The following is a 25769-nucleotide window of genomic DNA, read 5'->3' as shown; positions in this document are numbered from 1 at the left end:
TATTCAGTCAAGCAGCTGTTGACAGACAGATAACCATTTTTAAATGTCAGCTCTGCCCTGCCCTGACTTTACAACAATGTATGTAGGACCAATTTTCTCATCTTATCATACTTTTGTTGCTACTGTACAATTTGGATAATTCCTTTAGTATACATTCGGAATCGGGTATTTAGTATTTTAGCTTATTTCTTCGGCACTTTACACCATTAAAATGTATCTTTAGCACAAAATGTTCTACAGATTGATTTTATTGATTATATTTTAAACTTTGCCTTCATGATATTACGACAAACGTTCTCCTCTGTATGAGAATGAAGCGACAACATCTGGAAACTTGTCCTCTGCTGCCCTGGAGGCTAACGGCATGATATTCAGTTGAAACTTGATGTGTTAGTCCCTCTGGCATATGATTTGGCAAGTCAAATAAAATGTGCGTGGAATAAGAAATTCCTCTATATTCATTATTAAGGTTAGTAAAAGTAATTCTGGTGCATTATTTTTTTATTTTTTGTTGCTGTAAGAGATCTTCTCTTTCTTACATGAATAAATAGGACATTTACATTCTGGTTTCTTCTTCAAATCATCGGTAAAATGTATATGCATACTGTATACTTGTTGAAACATAAATATTCTTGGGGGAAATAGGTTTTTGGGGGGGAAATTGAGTAAAATGTCCCTCTGTTGGATAACTTCATGACTCTCCTTTTCAACTGTAAAGGCATTCGACGGTTTGCTGAATCTCCCTCAGGGTTTAACTTACATAATCACGATCCCCTCCACACTCCAAAGCACACACTTAGTGGTAACTCTAATGTACACCTGGAAAAAAAGGCACACTCTTTATTATATTGCTTTATTCATCCATTGTTATTTGATCACTTTTAGATTTAATAACCTTAATCCCAATTGATTTACACTCGCAGAAATAAATACAGTACGATCGGCTGCAGGTGAATTATATGTAGAACTCCACTCTAGAGGGCACCATACCCTCAAAAAACAATCCAGCACAGTGTGTGCAAGCAGTCTGTTCACGTTTTAGATCGCTAGTGATTATATCATACTTTATTTGCAAAATCTTATGGTTTAATTTCAACATTACTGTGACATTTTGAATCTATTTAACCTGAGAAGTATCATTATGTTGTGAATCTCTTTTTCAAGGGAGACCTTGCTAAGACTGGCAAAAGCTGAAACTAAATATTTTATTTGTTTGAATTTCCATACTGGCGTTTGGGACAGAAAGTCATGTGAACATAATACATATTGTCCAACACCTTTCTGTGTGATGAAAACATTGCAGTTGATATGACGGTGTGAGATCAACCTAAGTAGGACACTGTTTATTCCATCCAGCCGAGGTCGCCAGTGCTTCACTAAACAAAAGTGTTTTGGTAAAGCTCAAAACTGATCTGACTTCTTTGTGTAGCTGAGACCTGCAGGACAGACAGCATGGAAAGAAAGTAGTCCCATTCATATATTATATTTCTTTAATGTTTTACTCATTGGTTTGGCAGATTCTACACTCGGAGCAGCAGGAAATGCAGGAGTTGGTTGTATGAATGCAGTGCGTGTTTATGTGTTTAGGATATGTATGTTCTTAAGTAAGTAACCATTATTTTGCGTGTTTTCTTTATTGTACACTTTCAAAGCAAAATAAAACTAAAAAGACATTAATACAATACAAGGAAAATGCTCACGCACATTAAGAAAAATGAAAAAAATGGTAAAGGGGTTACAGTATCTATATTATGTAATTAATGTGTTCCCATTCAACTCCGAGCTTTGCAATGATAAATTACAGACTTCAAGAAAGTACTTATTATTTCTGGCAGCTTCAACGGTTTGCCTTCCAGCAAAACGAACGTATTCATATTGAAACTTTGCTATGTGCGAGGCAACCTATAATTTGCGCTTGTGATAAACAATTTTAAGTCAACTGAAGCTAGGACCAATAACTTTGTGAACCATACCTTGCTTGAGTTTCCTTCACTGTGAAAGGTCTCTAGCTAATGGCATAATAAATTGTCATTTTACTATGAAGTTTGTACTGATCAGTATGAAGTATGCAGTCATTTTGAAATAGAATATTTTTTTTTCTCTTTTTTTTTTACTTATGAAATTCAAAGTTTCCGGTCAATACTTGATTCCAAAGTTCTACTTAACTTAATTTGAAATTAAGATAAAAAACAAGTTTTAAACGGTAGGACTTTTACAGTAAATGGGATATTGGATAACTGAATCACAGTGATAGACAATAGATCAATGTATGTCTAAAACAGCAGTGTTACACAATCCTCGCACTATAACCTCAGCTAAGATTCCATAGTTTATCATTGTGTTTGCTCTTCATACTTTCCAAACTTACACATAAAAGGAAGAATTTGACGGTCACACCCAGTTAAAAACCTGGCTGATGGCAGGTTCCATTCTCCTTTGTCATTGCGTCTCAACAAAACATGTGCATGCACTAGATTACAATAACATCACCTCAATCTTTGCAGTCAGTGTTTAGTGTCTTTTTAAACAATCTGATAAGGAACACATACAACATAGTAGGTCGCTCCCAAAAAAAAGTGTTTTAACTTTATCCTGCCAGATTGACATTTATTTCAATCAGTTAAAAAAAAAGTTTCTGTAACAGTAATGGTTTGGAACAGTTTGGTGATACACTGACTCTCACTGACTGCAAATAGTATTTGCTGTAGATCTAATAATATACTGTACTGCTTCAGGCCATGCAACAGTATACTAGGGTTATTCAAAATGACATAAAGTTGCATTTGTTTTGTTTAACCTTAACCAAGCCAATCCAATTATCCGTGTCGGAGCCAGGAGCCACCAGTGTCAAGTCGATCATGTTCATATAGTTTTTATTTTTATTATTTTGGGTGGAGCACTTTTACCTGCGTGGAATGAAGTTTTAATTACAAAGGACTAGAATTATTAGCAATGAATTCAGTCAAACTTGGCAATCAACAGCTAATGACAGACTGATAACCATACGAATTTTCCTCCGCTGTGGCCTGCCTTGACTTTGACTTAATGTATGTGTGTGAAATACATTTGTGATTAGGTCACGTCTCCATTGGTATCATCATTCAAGATGATAACTTTTTAATTAGACAGGATCTATGTCAATGAAACTATGGCAGCCATTCTGTCAATCTTGGCAATCAACAGCTGATGATAGAATGATAACCTAACCACAGATGCTGTGCCCCGACCTGACTTCACCACATTTGATGTGTCACCATTTTCTCATCAGATCATAGCATTGTTGCTACACATATTTTTCGCTGCAGTGCACTTTGTACCATTTAACAATCTGTCTTAAGCGCAACATGTTCACCAGATTTGACTGAACCAGAGAGGTTTTATAGCCTTTATGTTATTAAGACAAACGTTTTCCTCTCTGTGAATCGAGTGGCAACAAACGTTAAGCACCTGTTTTAGCTATTTCAAATATAATTCCTCAGTTTGCTTTCTTCCCTCAGTTGTTTCAAATTCTACCATATTTACATGGCATGAGAGAAATCAATCAGGGTTATATATTTCCTATAGATTTATCATTTTTTTCAGTTAAAGTAATTGTGATGTAATATTGTTTTTGCATTTTCAAAGAGATTATCTCATCCTTACAACCTTTCAGTAAAAACACCATTACAAATACATTCACTCGCTGGTTTCTTTCCCTAATAATTCCCTGAAGTCAGGGTGTAAACTCTTACAGGTGAAGGGAATCATTGGCAAGGGTCTAAAAGGGTTAGTTATGTTTGGTATGCAGGGTATCGTCAGTATGTTTATTTAAAAATTCTGAAAGTTGCTCTTCCTGTTCTTTGCTTCATTCAGTATTGGTTGATGCAGGATGCTTTGAAGGACACGTCATGTTTATTGAATTGAGATTAAATCACACATTTTTCATTTCTTGCTCCATCTCTCGCTATTTCACTTTACTTCCCTTAATCTTTCCTTCTTCCTCTCAGAACAAAGAGTTGAGCTACTCAGAGTTGGACCTGCGAAAGCCAAAAAGGTTTGCGACCTTCTCCTTTGGTTTTAAAAAGAGAAGAAAGAATGAAGAGGGAATCTCTAAGAGCGTATTTGGCCTTCATCGACCTGACATTGAAGAGCAAGAGGAGGTAAACCCGTTCCCTGAATGTTGTTTAAACTAAATGTGTGACAAATACATTTTCAAATATAGTGCATGAACTATAATCTATGTAGCTTTATAATCATATGTATTTGGTCTGATTTATCCATAGTCCCAGTTTCTTTATCATCATTGCATTTTTTTCTGATACACCTGTGATGATCTTTCCATGAATGTATGTGATTATTGGACTATTATCATCTTATCTTCTAGACTCCTTCGGACCTCAGTCAGTTGGAGTCGGATCAGACCAACAGGAAGTTCAGCATGTCTCAACCAGAGCTGGACACCTTCGATACATTCGACATCCCTTCTCCTCCCCCTGTGGCCACAAACCAATCAGAATCATATTTTACTCTCCAAAACCAATCACAGTCATCTGGTTCAAGTATATTTGACGTACATAAGGAACCACAGAAAGCACCGATTGCTACCATCCCTGAGATGGATAATCTGGGCTCATTGGAGGAAAAAGAGAACATTCCTGTTCATTATAACTCCGATCCATCTGCTCCTAAGACTCTAACAGAAGCCACCTCTGATGTCGAAAACCAAACTGTACCTAGCCAACCAGCTAGCCAGCCTTCAAGCTCTGATCACAAAGCTGTCGCTGGTAACCCCACAAGCAATGATTTGAGTGACAATGATATTCTGCAGCAGTCTAATACAACAGAAATCCCTTTCACCGAATCCCCCAGAGTTACAGTATCACATAATCAACCTGAAGCCCCTGACATAGCTTTCACGCAAAATGGCAAACTCTCGCTAGCAGGTGTTGACTCCAAAATTGACGCTGCAATTACCGACTCAATCCCTGTTCCTCACCCTAAAGACTCAGCTGTAGTCACAGATTTAACTTCTGTCCACCAAGAATTCTCAACTTCTGGATCTGAGAAATCTACTCCTGAAACTGCCTCGAGTGTAACCACAACTTCAGCTGTTAGTAAGGACAATAGTTCTCCTGTCAGCGAATATGCTGCTTATGGAGCTTTGTATGACTCTCTTTTCCCCAAGAGTTTTACCTCTGAGATATTGTCCTCCCCCTCAAACCCTCCACCTAAGGTCCATACTGAGATTATTCATTTTAACACCACATCAAAGCCTGTCGTGGTTAAAACGCTTAATGAATATCAGACAGAAACTATTGATATTAACCCCAGATATCCACATTCCTCTCTCAGTTCAGGTTCTGCACCAGTTGACAATGATACAATTCCTTACTCAGAGATGACCCATCCACGTTCAGAGGTGAAATCAGACCGTTTTAGCCCTATTCAAGACAATGTCAGTTCAGTGCCCGAGGTTGAAAGCTCTGCCCCTCCCATTTCTGAATGTGTAACATCCCAAGCGGCAGGCACTCGGGTTACTGCCTCTGTACAGAGAGTGATCCCATTCAAACAGTTAGTCGAGGACGAAGCAAGCACCGATCCAGTCAGTCCCGTCAGTCCTGTGCCTGAAAAGATGAGCGCATCAAAGCGTCTTGAGATAAGAATTGAACCAAGGGAGTATTTTTTTGCTCCTTCTGGACCGACGGAGGGCTCTGAAGGGCCTTTAAGTCCAGCATACCTGAGCGTGGGATCAGATGAAGGCAGTGGTATGGAGATCTACTACAGTGCTGAAGAAGACAACGCAGAGGAGAACGGGGGAGAAGAGATGTACGCGATGAAGGAAAGGGGAGAAATGTCAATGGAAGACGGGGGGAGAGAGACTGAGTTTCCACAGCGAGAGGAGAGTGCAGAAAGATGGATAAGAAAGAGAGATGAGGGAGAATTTCGGGGGTTGATTGTTAAAGTGCGAAGTGAAGTAGGCAAAATAGGCAATGAAGAAAGGAAAGAGAGAGTCAATAGCCAAATTGAAGTGGAGAAAAAAGTAGCAGGTCAGAGGCCACAGGCTCAAGTGCAGGACATTGAAACGTCTACGTTTCTTGTAGGCAGTGATGCAAGGAGTCAGGAGGAAGGAGTAGCAGCCACAGTATGGCCACAGGTGAGAGAAGAGGGGGAGGAGGAAGGAGAGAAGGAGTTACTTGCCACACCGGTTCAGCAGGTGAAAACACTGATGGTATGCAACTTTGCTCCACCCTCCACTGAGCTGCATGGGCAGGGGGAGGGGTCCAGGGGAAACTGGACTGAGGAATTGGAGAAAAAAGACCACTCTAATGGGGACAAGCAACTCCTGAGTGAGGTGATACAGTATCAGAGTCACAAAGGCATCATGAGCTCTGTACATGCTGATTCCAGTATCACAACAGAGGGAGACATGCTCACACCCAGATTACGAGAGGCAGGAGATCTCACTGCGGTGCCACACAAAATAGTTGAAGTGAGCAAAGAAAGCACAAAAAGCATCAGTGTCACTACAGCAAGTACAGACAGAGATACGCCTGCTAGGGTGCAGGTTGTCACAGGTACTTTGACTCGCAGGGCTGATTTGCAATCAGATGCCACGGAGGTTGAACACAATAGGGTTCTAAAGGGTAGTGAGTGGGTGGATACAATTACTCAGAGCACATACAGAACCAGGACGGTGCAAGAACAGGTGGCAGTCGAGTTGTCACCCCCGAACGCAGACACACAACGTCCTGCTGCAGAGACACAGACATCAGAGAAATACAAGCATCCGGCAGAAGTGCAACCCGACCTGAACCAGGGGTAAGTGGAGAGTCTTATCATCTTTGACGAAAGTTGAGTACATGTAGGTCGTCTGGATTTAAAGCCCAAGATATATGAAGTATGTGAAAGAACAATTTATTACCTAGAGAAAGTGATTGCGAACAGTTTTGAATTTGTTTCATAAGCTGATTGCTGTCATTTAGGAAAATGTAGACCTGTAGCTTTGGCGCTGGAATGTTGTACATGTAGCCTAAAGGGGAGTGTTAAAAACATAAGCGAACGTCACTTGTTCTTGTGTGTAAATCAATATACTTGTGCAATTGAGATGATACACCTTGAGTAACTTCACCGGTGGCCCTCAGATAAGGCTGAAATGTGCCATGCCTCAACTTTTCCATGATAACAAAAAGACAGAAGTGGATGAACTGCCCTGTTTACCAACAGAGCTGATCACATACCTGTGTCATAACAGAGGAGCATTGTCGCATACCTTCATACCTGTGACTTTAATAATTGACTGACTAATTCATGAAGCATCTGCAGCCAACAGATCACCTGTCATCATCTACATACAGAGTTAGGCCTTTTGTTTGACTGAGAGATATCACTCAGTACAGTTAGTACAGTTAGTCCACTGTAGAGTAATGTTAGCACACAAAGTACAATACAAAATACACTGTTCACAGTTCAATACTCCTTTGTTTAAGTGGTATTAAATCAGGCCAATGGAGAGAAGGACAACATATTTCAAATTTGACCCCTCATTCAAGGCTCAAGACTAACTTCTGACCCCTTCTGAAAAATGATTTCAACCATCCCATAACTGTGGTTATTTACATAAAACCACAAAGTGCAGATGATTAGAAAATAAATTGTCTTGTTTTTAACATTTCTTAAATATATGCTCCTCAACAACTCATAGAGTTCGTGTGGGTTAAATAGGACATAATTCCCTCTCTAATTTCAGTTTTTATATTGAAGGCATTACTTTCAAACAACTGTATCTATTCAACTTTCTCGAAAAAATGTATTCCATTAGTTGACATTTGAACATCTTATAATGTTTTATTACATCATTATTTATACATCTCTAACATATTATTATGTCGCATAACGCAACATCCATTACTTGTTGTTTGCTAGGAGCAGGTCTGTGCTGCCTACCGACTGCTAACAGCTAAGAGCTAACGTTAACTAGATTTTCTCACTTTCCAATTTCAACATGAATTTGTAGTTAACAATGTAGCATCATCATCATTGCCCTTTGCGCGGACCACTGGGCCTTGAGCTGGGGTTATCGGTGCCTGGAAGCGGGCTGTGGTAAATGATTCCTTACTTTACACTCCCAAAGCACACACTGCTTTAAATACACTTTCTATGAAGACCACATTTGTAGAGCATAAGGAGGGAAATCATACTCAATTAAAATGCTAAACTCAAAAACACCTATATTGCTTTCAGATCCACTACATCAACTGTCATAAAACATACTAGAGTGAACTATAATAAAAGATAAGTGTCTTTTTGGATTGTAATTTATTTAAAAGAACTATACACACCTCAAGAATTAGAAATATTTGTCCCAACAGGGAAATGTACATTATTACAACAGCAGATGGTACAGATAAAGTGAGGACAAAATAAATAAATGGCTATGTAAATAATGAATATCATTTAAACAATTGTTCCATACACATACTGTATGGACATGGAGATTTGAGCAGTTCATACAAACAGATTTGGTCACTTATCACTGTGGCATGTTTCCCAGCAGCCTCTATATCCCCAGCCTCTCCCTGCAGTCCCCCTGAGGTTGACAAAATCTGAGTAGTATGTTTACTCGCAGAGCCCCATCCTACGGTATAAGAGTATCACAGGAAGTGCCACACATTACTCACAGGTTTCACCTTTTATGTAATAAAGTTTTGGCATTGCAACAACGTGTAATCAAAGTTTCCTTTGATCAAGAATCTGACTCCACAGGAAATTATTTGACACGGTAAAACAGGCACAGCAGGACTGGAGCTGTGATGTTTTTTGTGCCATTGTGCACAGGCATCTGTTTGTGTTTGCCATGTTCAAAACAGTTGCTACCAGAGACCATGGTTTCCTTTTTTCTGCCAGAAGATACCTGAGAAAGATAAGATTCCTGAGCAATGTGTGGCACATGATGACAGACACAGATTTTCTGTTGCAGCGACAGATCATTATATAAACCACAAAGCAGCAAAGAAAGGCTTTAATCTTCTACCCTCTGAGTACAATGTAAAGGGATTTAGTGGCATAATAATATCAATACACCTTATTTGTGTAGTAGCTTTCATACACAAAGTGCTTCACAATAATAATACATGCTATTTATATAGCACTTTTCCTGGTGCTCAAAGCGCTTTACAAGCAAGTAAAGAAAAATAACAACAAAAGTGCTAAACTAGGTGGAATAGGGGTGAGGGGTTAGTGGATTAGGAGTTGAAGGCAAGAGTGAAAATGTGAGTTTTGAGGGCTTTTACAAGGGATAATTGAACATTAAAACAAGGAAAAATGCTTTAATTTAATATAGTGTGAGACTTATTATATGTCAACTCAAAAGGTTTGACATCTTGTGCATCATTTATTTTAAGTACCTATGCAAACACAGACCCTTCCCAACTTCTGCTTCCTAAAGTATTTATGAAGCACAAGATGGCAGCAAAGGCGTCTTTTTAGTTGAGTGGAAGGCTGAAACCAACACTTAGCAAAACCAACACAAAGAAATAAGACACGGCCTAGACTCTTTGCGATGCAGTGGTAAGGACAGTGCATTCATTGCAGCGACGTGCAGTCATTGGAGGCAGGGGAGGCAGAGCCTCACCTGTCATACTCCAATGTAACGGAAAAACAATTAAAGAAAAACTAAATAATAATAATAATAAAATGTCTCCACTGATCTTGTGTAAATGTGATTTATGTATGATTCCAATCGCATTTTATAGTCAAAATCAGCAAATTTGCCGAGCTCCGCTACGGGAGCGATGAGAAGTGAGGCAGGCACGAGCACTGCCTCTCGTAAACCCACAGTAACTTGCTGGAGCGCGGGCACTAATTTAGCGCGGCCACTTATTTTGTGAGCGCGCTCAAGCCATTTACTGTGGGGTGACGCATTCTCAGGTGAGGCACAGATGAGCTCTGCCTCAATTCAGAATGTGTCACCCCACAGAAACTGGCTGGAAAGCGGGCCCTAAGCGCATGCCTGTTCCCATCTCACTGTAGGTCACCAATGTAATGTTTGTAGATCCCTTTATTACATTTATCCTCGCCATCCATAGTCTCTAAATAACTTATTTCACGTATATATGATATTTAGGCTCGTTGGTCTCATCATACAACGGCAAATCACCAGGAGAGGCAGCCATAACCTCTGCCGCACTGAAGGGGGCGCACGTGAGCCCACAGGTTCTTGTTGCTACTGTTATTCTACCGCAAACAACAAAGAAACTAGACTTTTGAAACTACAGGAAGATAAGCAGGACTTTTACAAAACAGTAATAGAGATTGTTGTCCAGAAGGATAGCATGGACTTATATTCAAGTCAAGGTAAGACCACAACTGTAATGAAAATGGGATCTTACTTAGAAAGAACAATCCAATATTTAGATTTTGGGTATCCTTTTGTTGATCGGTCTGTTTAAAATTAATCATAGCATCAGACTAAAAAAGCTTTTGAAAATAACAGAATATTTCGATTAAGGTCAAAATAGGCTATAATATTTGTAAATCTGACTCTGAAAGAGTCAGTGCCTCACCAGCCATGAACCTCACCGCACGTCACTGATTCATTGTATACATAGTAAAACAACCCTATCACAACAAGTTAACTCCAAATGTATATTTATATACTTACAGTTGAGGCCTAAATTATTAGCCCCCCAGGAGTTATGGAACATTTTCCTAAAATTCTTCCCAATGTTTCCAGCATTGATAAAACTTGATATAATCAAACATTCACCAGTGCTATTTAGTAGCTTTTGGTATATTTTGGAAAATAAAATAAGTTTTTAGGCTTGCTTTATATCAAATATAGTGAAAAATGGGTTGTCAAAAATATTAGCCCCCAGGCCATTAATAATCAATAGTGTACCCTTTCTGAGCCACAACTGACAACAACCTCTTAGAGTAGTTCTTTACTAGGTTGGCACAGGTCTCTTGAGGGATTTTGGCCCATTCTTCCATTGCAAATTGTTCCAGCTAGTCCAAATTGCGTGGTTTCCAAGCATGGACATTCACTTTGAGCACCCGCCACAGATTCTCAATAGGATTAAGATCTGGGCTATGTGCGGGCCACTCCAGCACCTTGGTTTTGGTGTCCTTTAGGAACTGTTGGACCAATTTTGATGTGTGCTTTGGGTCATTGTCTTGTTGGAAGACCCAGCGACGACCTAAGCGAAGACTAAGAGCAGATTTTTTCATATTATCCCTCAAAATGTCAACATAATTAAAAAATGTCATGATGCCTTGCACCCGAACAAGGCTCCCTGTGCCTGAGGCTGCAAAACAGCCCCACAGCATGATGTGTTCTTAGGGTTGAAGGCCTCTCCCTTTCTTCGCCAAACATAAGCAACATCCATGTGCCCAAACAGTTCCAGTTTAGTCTCATCAGACCAAAGCACAGACTTACAAAACTCATCTTTACCTTTCAAATGTTCACGGGCAAACCTCAGTCTGGCTCTGACGTGCCGCTCTTTGAGTAAAGGGATTCTTCTGGGACGATGGCCCTGAAGCCCTGAAGAGCCCTCACAACTGTGTTCCTTGAAACATCAACTCCAGAAGAGGCCAGGTCAGCAACAATCATCTTGGCAGATGTCCGGGGATTCTTGCTGACATCTCAGACTATTCAGAAATCTTGCGCTTTCGACCACGCCTAGGTTTGTGTCTTACAGAATGTGTCTCCTTGTACTTCGCAATGATGCAACGTACAGCAGTTCTAGACACTGTGAAGCGCTTGGAAATAGCAGTATAGCCTTCCCCCTTATCATGAGCCTCCACTATCTTCTTTCTGAGCTCAAGACTGATTTCCTTTGTCTTTGGCATGGTGAGTGGGAGTAGTAGTATAGTCCCTCTCAATAAGGTATCAGAGTGCCTGTTTCTTGGAGTCCTTTTATGCTGATTGAATGCTCAGGTGTGGCTTGAAAGCTGATTGATTGATTAGGTGTGTTTTGAAAGCAAAAATTCACATGGGGGCTAATATTTTTGACCAACCCATTTTTCATTATATTTGATATAAAGCAAGCCTAAAAACGTATTTTATTTTCCAAAATGTACCAAAAGCTACTAAATAGCACTGGTGAATGTTTGATTATATCAAGTTTTATCAATGCTGAAAACATTGGGAAGAATTTTAGGAAAATGTTCCATAACTCCTGGGGGGCTAATAATGTAGGCCTCAACTGTAAATGCCTTTTTTGTTCATGCATTAAAACATTTTTGATATGCAAAATACTTGGCTGCTTTGGAAAATAAGTATATATTGTGTTTAACTGTAAGAATTAAATATATCAGATACATTACAGTTCATAGTGAAATAATATGAATTAAAGACAGACGAAGTTGTTATACTGCTGCAGCTTTTTTCACCACAGTGCGTGTGTCTGGATTACATTTTCCAAAACCTGCCAACCAACTTCCACACTTAAATCAACACAGTTTCCGCTGCTTATTGAAAGATGAGGCATTCTGCCAGCCCCACCTCTCTGACAGGGCTCCTGTAGTGTTGTCATAAGGAGATACATAGGCATCTAAACAAGACATGTGGCGACCGTCTCATCCAAGGTGTTGATTGAAGATACAGATACTTTTCTTAAGAATTGTAGTCCAGCAGATTACCTTGTTGGGTGTTTTTTTTCGACAGAAACACATGAGTGTCAAGATGTTTCTGTTATCATAAAGCCAGTTGAGCCACTTGTTGGTGTTTAGTCAGAATTCTGCCACTAAACGTTGTCTTTTGTTTTCCTTTCATGTGACAGACTGGCTTTTATCTGACAGATAATTAATGGAATGACAAACTTGTGGAGAATTATCGCTGTTGTAAATCATGCTGTGACCAAATACATCTTCATGAAATCCTAGCTCTTGACAGACTTAATTTACACCTACGATCTGTACAAGTAACTTCTTAGAGGCTTTTTCCTACCGTTTAACAATTGATAGGTTAACAGAAAATCTTTAAGTGTTTTTCCACATCATTGTCACTTTAACACTGTTAGTGAGTGATGACGTTGACCGCCTTTTAGAGAACTGATGACCCTAACTCTCACTGACTGAATAAACTGTATTATATATATATATATATATACAATGTGTAAAGAGTACCAAGTAAATATTTGAGTCTTTGGTGAAATAACCATAAGAAGTTCCCACCTTGTCTTGACATAGACATTTAGCCAACCCTTGTATGAAATGGCTAAATGTCAGTTTTTCTTATCAACAGCATTTGAGTAAACAGTACTCTTTTTCTTGTTGTATTATATATTAAAGAGCACTCCACTGATTTATAATCTTTTGACAACAACAAAATCCATGCAGCAGAACCAGAGATGATGGGTTTTTTTTTATACCACATTCTTCTTCCTTCAAGTAACCTGGCGCATACATAACCCACAATGCAACTCAAATGTTAATGTAGCCTCAAGCAGCAGGCAGAGGAAAGAATGGAGCAATACAAGTCCCCATATCTCTAGATTTTTTTAATTGTTTTAATATATAGTCTTCATCTATACAGACGCTCACTCATGTGACATCACTTCAGGCAGGTTCTGTGCACTTCCCTTTAAAATTCATGGTATGAAGACAATGTTCACAGTGATTGTTGATGTCTCTACTACACGTAACCCCTCTGCCTTGAGCTCAGTAAAGCTGCTGGACTTGCCTGTTGACTGACAGCCAGACAGATGTTGGAAAACAGTCACCAGTCATGCTTCTGTATACTCAGGAGACCATTATCTAATCCCCTAAACATATGTAAAGAGAATGGGAGCAAGAAATGGGCTCTTTTCCCATTCATAGATTTATAGAGAGAAATCATATTTTTAGACATGCAGACTCAACCAGATCTAAAAAGTTTGTTTCCATCCTGTAACTTTTGAAGGAAACGCATCGCCTTCACGTGTTCTGCATGCTTGATTTCATCTTTCTCCTAACCCACATAACTTTAACTGGCAACCATTCAAAATCAATATTATTAAAGACTCCACCCGAGATGTACTGTGTCTAGTAAAGACACATAATAATAATTGCTTCGCAGCAATGTGTCAATGTGCTTTTCAAAATGTAAAAAATATCCTAAGCATCTTGTTGTACCTTTTTGGTATGCACATGTTTTCAGCAGTCTTGCTGGTATTGTTTTTTAGCTAGTTGGGTAATGGCTATTGCAACCCCCGGCCAACCAAGGTCATTGCAGCTTGAGTGATCCCATCACAAGATAGTCTCTTGTTCACCATTGTTTTGACAGTTTGACTAAAGTTCGTACAGTGACTACCCTCATAGAGATAATAGAGAAGTATTTTTAGAATGTTAATCAGTACAGAAAGAGTAGTATTCACTGTTAAGAGGAGTTTAATATTTACTGAGAAATGAAATGAAGGCAGATGTAACTCTTTGATCCTCGGTTTTGCATGGCCGAGCGTGAAAGAGAACTCAAATGACACCATGCTCAAACATAATTGAATAGTATGTATCAGCGCCAGATTGTGCAGGTGCCCTCTGGGATAGGTGTGGTTCTGTGGTTACAGCAGAAATGTACTCCACATGTGCCAGGAGCAGAATGTATCCACCTGGGGGATCAAGGTGCTTGGGTTTCTACTGGGGAAGACGCCATTATTCCATATCCTATTTTTGGCTCTCTTTTTTTAATTTCACATTCAAACCTTCTTTTTTTTGTTTGATTTAAATCAATTTACTCCATTGCACTTCTGAAAAGAATTCTGTGTGGGTGATTGAAAAAGTAATGACAAATTTGACAAGAATATATTAAGATAAATGCCAGTGTGAAGGATGAGAGTTAAGCAAAGACTAGCTTCCTTTCTTTCGACCATTGAAAGCTTACTACACTGAGTTTGTGTTTTAGTGTGTATTTGTTTAAAGGTTCAGTGATTTATTTACAATATCAGGGGAGATTAAATTACATTTGATTGTAAACCGCATCTATTTTAGACCTCTTGAACCATTTAGCTGGATCTGCAGAACCAACAAATACACAGAGACTCATTCTCTGTTTGGAAACAAATCTGTTCAGGGCCACTGAAACCCAAATGTGTTGCACACATGCACCCAATGATGCTATGATGATACATGTCCTCAAAACTTGTGGACATTCCTGCTAATTTTTCATGTATTTCTTAAATTGTTTTATGAAATGTTACCTCTTCTGTTACAGTGCTCAAATGCCTGCCTCAAATGTGGCAATACAACAACAAAATACCTGTATAATGGTGTCTTTCTTTTTGTATTCTCGTGACCTTTGTAAAATCCGCCCTGTGCATGATGACGGTGAGTCACAATGTGCAATTTTGTGTGTCATTTTGCAACCCTTTTCCCCTTTACATGATAGTCACCACAGTCTGTGAGAACAGCACAACATTATTATTATAATATAAGGTCAAATGATTCACTGGGCTTAACTCGGATTGACTCTTGACTTGTGAAAGCTTTTTGCCGTTTAAACGCATATTTAAGTCCCACACAATTCTCATTAAATATTTATTGTTCTCTTGTCAAGTATGTGAAGCATGCATGCACTTGCAAGACTCAACATATCAATAGAAACCACATTTTGCACAACTTACACTTATCAGATTTGAGGGCTTTCATGTCTACAATCCATGAATAAATCCCAACTTCCCTTTTTATTCCGGTTAGAAAGGTTTGCACATGTAAAACAATAAAAAAAAAACGTTTGATCATCAGTAAATCAGACATTTTACGATATTTATGTGGCCATTTGAAGTGTAACATTGATGAAGTGCTTGGAAACAAGTCTACTTATCATTAACAAAATCGTCTTGGGGTTGTTGACTTTATGCCATGGCATGTACATACCTGTAAATATACAGCATATTGACATTGCTAAAGAGTTTGCTTATCACAGTTCGTATACTATAAATGTAGTGTTGACTTTGAGTAACCCTGAATTATAGCTGACAGTTTTTTGCTTATGTGCATACGATCCTCCCGTCATGAACTAATTGTTATTTATTATGTCACATAACTAACTGCATTTTAGAAACAGTTTGTACAAGACATTCAGACTCTTCAACAACTTGACAGGAAATTGAGATTGGAATCTAGTGCACCAGTTTTTGCATTGATGAGGCCTTTGTAAACTGTATTTGACATTGCCTGCAGATGAAATAATGAAAGTTGCTTTGTATAATTTGCATTGTTGGCATTGCATGACCACCACGCCCTGAGGCACTGCAGTGTTTGATACACTGTGGTCCGGTTACTATCAAACTCCGGCGCTGTTTATTCTGTGTTTCTCATCTTTGCCCTTTTTTCTGTATCTACCCAGATCCCTGACAGTAGCTTCAGGAGTCTTTAATTTAAAGAATCAGCTGCCTAAAGCCGAAAAGGAATCTGTGGGCGAAATGAGCTCAGGCTACAGCAGCCTGAGCACCAAACTGTCCTTAAATAGTTCATCTCTCCCTGAAGAGGATGATGCCACACTTAAATACCGTAAAGTGTCTCTGATCACTGAAGCCAATACCACTGAGGATAGCCAGGACACGGCTACAGATACAGGCTCAGAGTACAGATGGAAGAACAAATTTGACGGGGTTTCTCAGTACACACCGTACACAAAAGAGTCTTCCTCCTATTCTGACTCTCCGAGTTACAGAATGTCAAACTCCTACTCCAGTACCTACTCCTCCTCTGATCTCCCCGAGGCTTCAGCATACAAACACCTGAGTGCCGCCTCCTCCTCCCTCTCTTCAGAGGATCGCTATGGCAGCAGACTGACTGACAGGAGCAGGATTTATCGGAGCTATGAGAGCGAGCCAGCAGAGGCACCAAAGGATGAGTGGAGGCGGAGTTTAGTGGAGGAGGAGGAGCCTGCTGCACCTGCCATGGAGAGAGAGGCAGAGTCAGAGAGGATAAAGTCAGGCTGGGACTCACAGCAGCTGCCTTCGTCTAGCTTCACCTCGACACAACAATCCACCCAGGACACCGTCGACAGTTTCCAAGACGAAGACGACGACTCATTCCGTTTTACTGGAGTGTTCAAGGCCACGCTGGTGGAGCTGGTTTCCGAGCCTGCAGCTCGCCCCTCCACTCCCCCTGCCTCCCCCGACCCAGACTCCCCGTACCAGATTGACATGGATAGCCTAGTGGATACCCTGAAGAACATGGGACCTTCCTTGAGACCCAGGAACACAGGACTTCGTGGGCCTCCTCCGGTCCTCCTCTCCTCCCTGCCACCGATCAATGAGGATACTCCCACCCCCATCGCCTTCGACATGCCTGACTTCAGCAGGAGCCCCACTAAAAAGATGGAGGCAATGGGAAACCCTGCAGAGTCAATCAAAGTAAATTACACTCTGCCTGCTGATCTGGGACTGAAGAGGAACAGCCCCAGAGACACTCGCTCACCACTGGAACTACTCAAGCAGAACCAGCAGGTAGAGTACATTCAGACATTTTAAATTCTGTGAATTCTGTTCATTGTTGTTACTTAATCAAAAAACGTAATCTCATACTTCTAAAATGCAATTTAAATCAGGGTTAGACAGTTTTTCACAACAACCGTTCATGCATATTATTGCATTGAGCATGACAATCTACATCTAGGCTCATGACATAACAGTACTATTTATATAAATATATTTAGCTGTTGGAAATGGTTTAATAGCTGTTTTTTAACTCATTAACTGGTAAAAAAAAAAAACTACATTTTTCAATTATCCATCTGTGGTTTATCTGAGGTAACAGGAGGCCGAATGTCCTGTTTTGTTGTGTTTTGTAACTTGGTCTAATCAACCCTTTACCTTTCTTTACTCCCCTGTAGGAGCAGCAGCCACCTGGATCCAAGATGCTGAACTTGCCCCTGAGAGCGTCTGCAACCAACAGTCAAGTAATGAGAACATCCTTTGACTCTTCGCCTGAGGAATTAAAATCCCCCATGCTGAATGGAAATGGATTTAATTCACCTTCCGGCATTGGCTCCCGCCTAGACAACAGTCTCATCTTTAAAAACCACAGGTTATCATCCATAGATCAGACCATGGAAAACGGAAAGGCCCATCGCCCGCTCTTCCGCACCGGCTCGCTTCCTGATACGGGGCTTTCAAACGACCGCATCAGTATGGGACACAAGAAGCTCGGTGAACCGGGAACAGAAGTAGGGGGGTCTCGCTTCGAGCGCCTCTCCTTCCTTTTGAACTCCTCGTCGAGCTCCTTGTCCGGGGCCGAAGACCCCAACAGTCGTATGAGTCGGCCCCCCCTGCTGGGCATCGGCTCACCCACCTCCAGCAACAGTCCCACCCGCCTCCTCAGCCCCACCGGCTCCATAGACCTCCAGAGGCCTTACAACACCCCAAACTCCCCCTTATTCAAGTTCGGCCAGACACAGGGGTTTGGTGCCGGTACTGGAGCACTGGGCAATCCTATCCTGCAGAGGAGCTTCAGTAGTGATGGCGGCATGGGGGGCTACCAGGCCAGGCAAGAAATGGAGCCTGAGATGAATTTAGTGCCCAAATACAGGGCCTTCCCTGATGCCTATGTGAGTATTCCTAAAAAAGTTATGAAGTGTCACTTAGTGTTATTGCTTAGAAGACATATACACATTTGGTGCAGGGATAACTTATCATTGTAGGCCAAGTAAGCAGAAGTTAGCATCAAATTCCCCTCAACAAACGCCCAAGGGGAATTCTTTTTTATTGGATTTTTGCAGAGAATTAGCTCGGTGAGGAATAAATGTTCTTTCAGAAGGATCATCTTCATAAGTTAACACCAATTGTACCATTTTTGAAGTATATTAGCAATCCCCTGAACAATTTATACCAGTTCAATAAGAAGTCAGACCTTATTTCAGACATCCAACCAATTTAAAAAAAAAAAAAAACATTGACTTCGATATGAAGTAACAAAGTGCTTATCGCTAACTCATTTCTGGGTTTAAGGACTCACTCCTGCAGCTCTCTGTATATCACCACGGAGGCCAAATACATTTGACATTTTCACAAGCATGATGTTGCAATGGGGGATTTGCAATTCTATAATGAATATTGCTAGTCTACGTTTTGGTGAATAGCTTGTAGAGGTCATGTCTGTTGGAGCAGGCCCACATTGCACGAGTCGCACATTTTTATACAACCCCAGGCAAAGTTTAGTTTGAGAATGCTGTAGAAGAAGCACTTATCTTCTTGTGACATCATTCTTCATACCTACATGCATGCACTGTATGCATGCATGCAAATACAGTGTGTGCGGCTTACAATGGTAGCAATACAGTAACAGCATTACAAAGAAGATCCTCTACACATATATCTTCCTTTGTATTATACCTGTGTTTACTCTTTTATTATGTTGGCTCCTAGCCTACCTCCCAGATCTGTTTTAACTCCAGGTTGTGAAAAAGACAGGCAGCAGGTCAGGTTACATTAGGTGAGAGAGATGACTTCAAATGTAGGTTGTTGTGCACACAGGAAAAAACACTCTTTATGTTGCTTCAGATACTGCATCATGAACCATTAATAGAGATATTCAAATCAAGTACGTGTATAAGCAATTGGAAGTGGCTGGTTTCGGTGTAACCCAGTGCATCCGTGGTGCTCCTTAAGCAAACATGCCTGGCAAAAAAATAAAAGTGTATTAGACCCAAACCATTAACCCCCACCTGTCAGGTGCATGCACTCCCCACGCAGAATCAGAAAAAAGGGTGTGTATGCGGTCTTGTGTTCATGCATGTATGCACTCGCTCTCCGATGCACGCATGCAGGTGAAGTGCTTAACTGATTAGGACAAGTCTTTAAATGAGGAAGAACATCATTTCACAAGTGTGCACACACACGCTCTCTACTTGTGTTTCTACCTGTCTTTCTGTTTTTGGCAAAGTTTGTGGCTCACACTGCAAATTTCTATTCTCACCTCTGCACAGAAAAACAGTTTATCTCACACCCTACTATTAACCAATATTTTAACCATAAATGTAAAAACATTTCCTAGCATTTTAATTTTTAATTATGCTGTTCCCTGCGGATATTATTTGTTAATCTACTCCCTACATGCATACCACATGTGCGTAGTGTTATTTGTGTCCGTGCAATAACAAAAGAGTATCAGCTGGATACTATTATGTAAGTACTCTTTGCTCTACAGCTATCCTGTGCTGTACAAGTGTTTGCACAGGATGTTTGTTCATGTTCAATACAATACATAGATGGCCTCAGCTGCATCAGTTATATGGCTGCAGCAGCTCCTTTTCCCCGGCTAAAGTATGCAGTCTGACCACAGCTCATATTACTGACTGAGCTGCTGAGACTGATGATTTAGAGAGGGGCCCTTTGAAAAACGTACAGGGACATATTTCTGCAGCACAACAAACATTTCACACTTTTTAAGAGTTTTAAACTGTCCGCCTTAGTCGAGAATTTATAACAGCGCTTTGAAACAGTATGGAGAGAAGGCAGACAGAAGGCAGGATGATTACTTTATGATTACTACCACAGAAGCAGCTAATTACAGGTAGTCACCTATCACTTGTTTGTTTGATCTGGATATCAGGCCACTTTTTGTAAACCTAAAAGGCCCATTAGCTTCACTGGTAGTTATAATGTACTATAATGTAGATTTATAGAATTCAGTTCTATATAATATTACATAACGCTGTGTAAACTAAAGTTATGTACACAAGGTATTCAGACAATGAACTGCCTTGTATCAGTTAAAGTAGTGTGTTGGTGTCCTGTTATGCAGTGGATGGGAACAGGGATATATATTTACAGCTGCATCCTGCTTGTATGCAGCTTGTACTCCCTTCGTCAATAAAAAGTAAGAAGAAATGGAAAAAAACGATGCTATTGAACTAACCCCTGGGGAAAGGGAATTTTGCACACGTCCCTTTTATGGGACTTTTAAACAGGCTGCAGGATGAGTGTGTATCTCGTTTTGTCAAGCACATGCTGTAAAGTCTTCAATGCATGTAAACCATCAGCTGGTGGGCGTGAGGCCTCTAATTCATTTGATCCCTACAGAAAATGTTCTGCTTCTCTCTGTTTTTTTTTTTAAATCTCTACTGGGCTATCCACTCATTCCAGTTATCTGTCGGATCCTGCAGAGACACAGCCACACCTCGTCTTTTGTTTTCATTCACATATCTCTCTTCTTGATTCATTGATTGAGTGAAGTTGACAGGGAGGAACATGAAGTTGGCAGGGTGAGAAAAGATGACAAAGAGATGATTTGTTTACTCTTATTAGTGTTAATGTACTCTGATCGTTAGTTTCGTCGCACATCTTTGTGTGTCTTCTTTTATTATGTTGTTTGCTGAAACGGCACATTCCACAATGTGGTTGTTAATTTTATGGGAGAGCAGATCGTGTTTCAGGCTGCTGGGAGTGAAAGGATCGAGAGGGGGCAAATATGTGTTGTAGTATAGATTTGTATTAGGCATTAAAGCAGCAGTAAACAATTAACTCCTAATGAATAATGCTGGGTTTTCTTTAGCTGCATAGTGAAGACATCAAGTTAGTACAGAAGGAAATACATGTGCAAAAACCACACAGCAGTGAGTAAAGCGTTGACAGGACTTCATTGGAACTTCTTTTAAAGGAAGTATTCATTATTGGAATGTGAGTGATTTGCTATTCTTTTATTGCTATAATGTATACGTGTGCCTCAAGAAGCAAGTGAGAGTTTAATTAAGATACATGTAATGTGATTAAATGGCATCATTAGGTTAGAATATTACATTTTTAACAAATGAAACATGCAAAGAACAGAATAATGTATTTAACTGATTCTCCATGTGGAGACTAGCTGGATTATGTGCTGTCCAAAATGCAACCAATAGACAATCAATGAAGGCCTGGACTTAATTGTATAGACATCACAAATCAAATTCCAACGCCTAACTTAAAACATTCCACCCTTAGTCACACTGACCTTTGCCGATGGTTGTCAGATGAGTTGAGTAATAATCCTTCTAAGAAGCATGACTGTCCCTCAAATGATTTGTAAAGAAACCCTGTGAGACCGATTCAAGTGTCGCAGTCAGGCGAGATGATACGACAACTACTCCTCCATTGTCTCAGTGTTTGTCACTCAACTGTAAAGATAACATGAACATACAGTCACATTATGCCATGTCCGGCTGCGAGACAAATTAATACATTGAACTTGAGTCTTTGTTGATTATGAAAAACTAAGAAATGGGGAAAAAAGGATTCTCTTAATACCCTTCAGGAAAATGTTTGTATATTTAAAATAAATTGTTGAAAAAGGTATCTTGAAGCTCTGCCTTTAATAAGCTTTGGTTTAACACTTATTCCTGGTTTTATGTAAAGCGTGATACAAGTGGAGCTAATGTATTTTGTGAGAAATAAGAGATCATCATCTGCTAAACATTTATTCTTCTTGACTCAAAATGCAGGGAATTGACAGATAAAAGGGAGTAGATTTTCTAATAGGCTTTATAGATGGAAACCTCTGTTGTTATAGAGTACATTTGTGAACAGTGAATGACTCTTATTCACAAGGTCAATACTGAAAAAGCACCATTGATCCCCTCACCTTGCTTTAACTGAAAATGTAAAAAATTTAGAAAGTAAATCCATTCTTATTTACATTTGAACTACATTTGGTTGGGTTTGGTTATTTTTCCTAAGAATGCATTAAATTAAAAAGGTTTCTAAAGTAAATGAGGGCTAGGTGGGACAGTAATGCGGCCTGTTGAAATGAGAGCTTCTGTAGGAGGTCCACTTTGGTCTGTAACCTGATCCAGATCATACCCTGTTTCCTACTGGGCTTCCAGATAGTGGAGTGATACGTGAGACCAAACACTGCTCCCTCTGAAACATCTATTTGATAATTGCATGGCACTCGTCTGCAACCACAATCCAAGTTGCACAATCAAACAACCTAGACATTCAAGCAGCATACCAGCTGAGATTCAAAGGCCCTAAAGAACACACACACGCACACACTTAATCCTCATGTCATTTCAGAACAGATCTCCTGTTATCAATGGGAGTAGTACTAGAATGTCTGATGTATAGATACCAGGGAGGAATGTAAAGTATTCACACCTGTCATACAGTAGAGGTGCTTATTTTGTCATGGAGTGGTCCTCTGTCCTCATTCTGCCTCCCCGGCGCCAACAGAACCTGTTGAACAGGCTGTTGAACATAAACACATGTTTTTGGATTGTCTGGCATGTGTAAATCCACAAGGTAGAAACTGGGTGCAGTCTAAATAAAATGTATGCGGACATGGGGTCTAACCTAAAAATGTGTAATAGTGATCATGCTTTTGAAGTCCAGTCTTTATTTTCACATTCATACAGTCGTTTGTATTATTGATAGAAGTCCTCTTATTTGTATACAGCACTGCACTTACTCTTGGCTTTTATCTTGACCGTGTGTAAAACAAAAGACAATGCACTGCTTAATACTAAATATATAAGAAAGCTTTCTAAAATAAATGTGTTTTTCTTTTGTAGCTCACAAAAGAGAAGGAGCATGGGAAGCTCAATCCTCGTCCTGGAAAGGTGAGTCTCCACACGACATAGTTCAATACATTCATCTAAATACTAGTGAGATACATGTGCGAATGTGTGTTCAAATCGATAGAATGGTCTACAAAAGATTTAAAGATTATACCTGCATAGGCATGATATCAGTGTCTTTTGAGACCAGGTTAGAATGTGGTAGAAGCACTTAGTGTAGCTCAATGTTCTTATATCAACGACCTATTACAGATATAATTAAATAGAATGTTTCTGCATCAACATTTAATTATTAGAAAAAACTGAAAATAAGTTGGACGAATGTGATATGAATAATGACAAAATTGGCTATTAGAGGTGAATATACTTCACCATTGTTTAACTGCACCAGTGTATAGCAAAGTTATCTTGATATAAACAAACTGCAGAGACAGCTGTATGATAGAGGTTTCATTGTGATAATAGGTGTGAGATGTTAATGTGGTGTGGCATTGTGCTGCAACACATTCATTCACTGTTTGTTCTAAACCAGATCATCCAAAATATCCCAGGCAACATCTACCTGGTAGTTATTTCATGATCTATGCCGTTAGAATTCACACATTTCCCTATTCCAAGACACATGATTGTTCACTTGTAAAGGTCAGGCTTGCTGCTGCATGCAGCACACCTTGTATACGAGCAATCCTGAGAACCAGAGGTGGAGCTGACATTTAGGATCAGCTTCTCTTCCATGCTCCAGGGCCTTAGACCTGAATGGACCCAACATGTCTGTACTGTAGGGGAAAGGTTATGTAGAAAGCAACAATCAACAAAGTCAAGCTCAAGAAACAAAGAACCTCGTAAAGCTATTCTGTTCTTAACTACTGTAGACTGGTTTTAGCATTGATCCATCTTAGAATAACTTTCCTTTCTTTGTTTCCCTCACTCAACTTTACTCCCATACCCCTACATTCTACAGTGTTGTATCTGATGTCTTAAGGGGATAAGCATGACATTTAAGATTCATGCTTTGACATGAAACTTGAGATGATGCCACAAGATGATATTGGCTCCCTTCTTGACATTTCCATATAAAGGATTTTTCAGCCAAACAGGTTAAACTCTTGCTTGCAGTAACTCTTTATCATTCCTGTGATTTTATCTGGTTTGCCATTTCGACATTCTTACCGAAATGACTCCCTTTGCAAAGCATTACATGTGACTACTTTTCTGTCGAAACATCTTTTTAATACATCTTTTTGAGGCTGCAGAGGTGCATAGTGAGCAGGGAATTGCCCTCAGCCACAGTCACAGACATCACACCTGTATTGGCAAACGCCCGCCCTGGGGACGCAAGTAACACCATGTAGTAAATCCGATCTATAATCTTTTTTCTACACCTCTTCACGTTTGCTCTAGTTGTATATCTTTGACCGACCTGGAATGTGCGGGCAGAGGCTCGAGGTGCGCAGTGATGTCATCGATGCTACGCCATGGGACCTGCAAGAGACCATCTCCATCAGGGTCGTCAGAGGAGGGTGAGTGGCTGAACGGCACACACATTGCAGAAGTTCATGTACATTTGTAAATGTTTCCCGTAAAACTATATTAAATCCAATACTACTGTACAAAAAACAGCATTCAAAATGTAGCTTCTGAACACTGCTGGTGCTGTAAGTAGTTAGTATCCCAAAATACTGCACTTCTACAAATGTGTACACAGGAATTTCCAAAGATTGTGATTCTGTTAGGTCTTATTTTGTGTTAAATGTTTCCCCATCATAGTTTATTTGTTGCAGTCTCCTTCATTTACTTGTGCATTGCATTGTGGGACAATAGCGTACATTGACGGCAAGAAACAAAATGAAGGCTTCCTTTTTTAGACTGCTTTGAGTATACTTTATTTTGTCACTTTGCAAAGTGAATGCAAAATATACTTTAAAATCTACTGAGAATAACTTTGTAGCGTGGAATTGCTACAAGGCAAAAAGCAAATACCGCTGCACACTTTTAAGACATTTAGACATTTTTAGTTTTTTAACCATCCGGTGCACCTACAGTGTAACTTTCGCAAATATTTGCAGATAACAAACAATAAACCCGAAGCCTCCTTAGATCTTCAAAATTGCACGAGTAGATAGGATTACACCTCCAGTCCTGGTTTCACTCAAAATGATAGTTGTGTAATAAAACACTGAACTCTCTCTGGATGTGCTGTCACTTCAAAACAAACCAGCTATTGATGCTCTGTGGACATGCAAATGCCTTAAATTGTTCACACTCCCACACACATGCTTAAACACATACTTGCCTCAGATGTGGAATGTTTTATTAA

General features: G+C 39.8%; 1 protein-coding gene across 1 annotated transcript in view; it reads left to right on the top strand.

Annotated features, from left to right (window-relative positions):
- crybg2 (crystallin beta-gamma domain containing 2) overlaps positions 1-25769 on the top strand; it is a 44113-nt gene that overhangs the window by 9694 nt on the left and 8650 nt on the right. Inside the window, exons 3-8 of the mRNA XM_034124613.1 lie at positions 3987-4139; positions 4364-6798; positions 16301-17408; positions 17795-18508; positions 23447-23494; positions 24854-24972. Of these exons, the coding sequence (XP_033980504.1) occupies positions 3987-4139; positions 4364-6798; positions 16301-17408; positions 17795-18508; positions 23447-23494; positions 24854-24972 (4577 nt within the window). The remainder of the gene's footprint in view (positions 1-3986; positions 4140-4363; positions 6799-16300; positions 17409-17794; positions 18509-23446; positions 23495-24853; positions 24973-25769) is intronic.

This window comes from Trematomus bernacchii, unplaced genomic scaffold (genome assembly GCF_902827165.1).
Source record: "Trematomus bernacchii unplaced genomic scaffold, fTreBer1.1, whole genome shotgun sequence".
NCBI lineage: Eukaryota > Metazoa > Chordata > Actinopteri > Perciformes > Nototheniidae > Trematomus > Trematomus bernacchii.
This window is presented reverse-complemented; position numbering and strand designations above follow the sequence as displayed.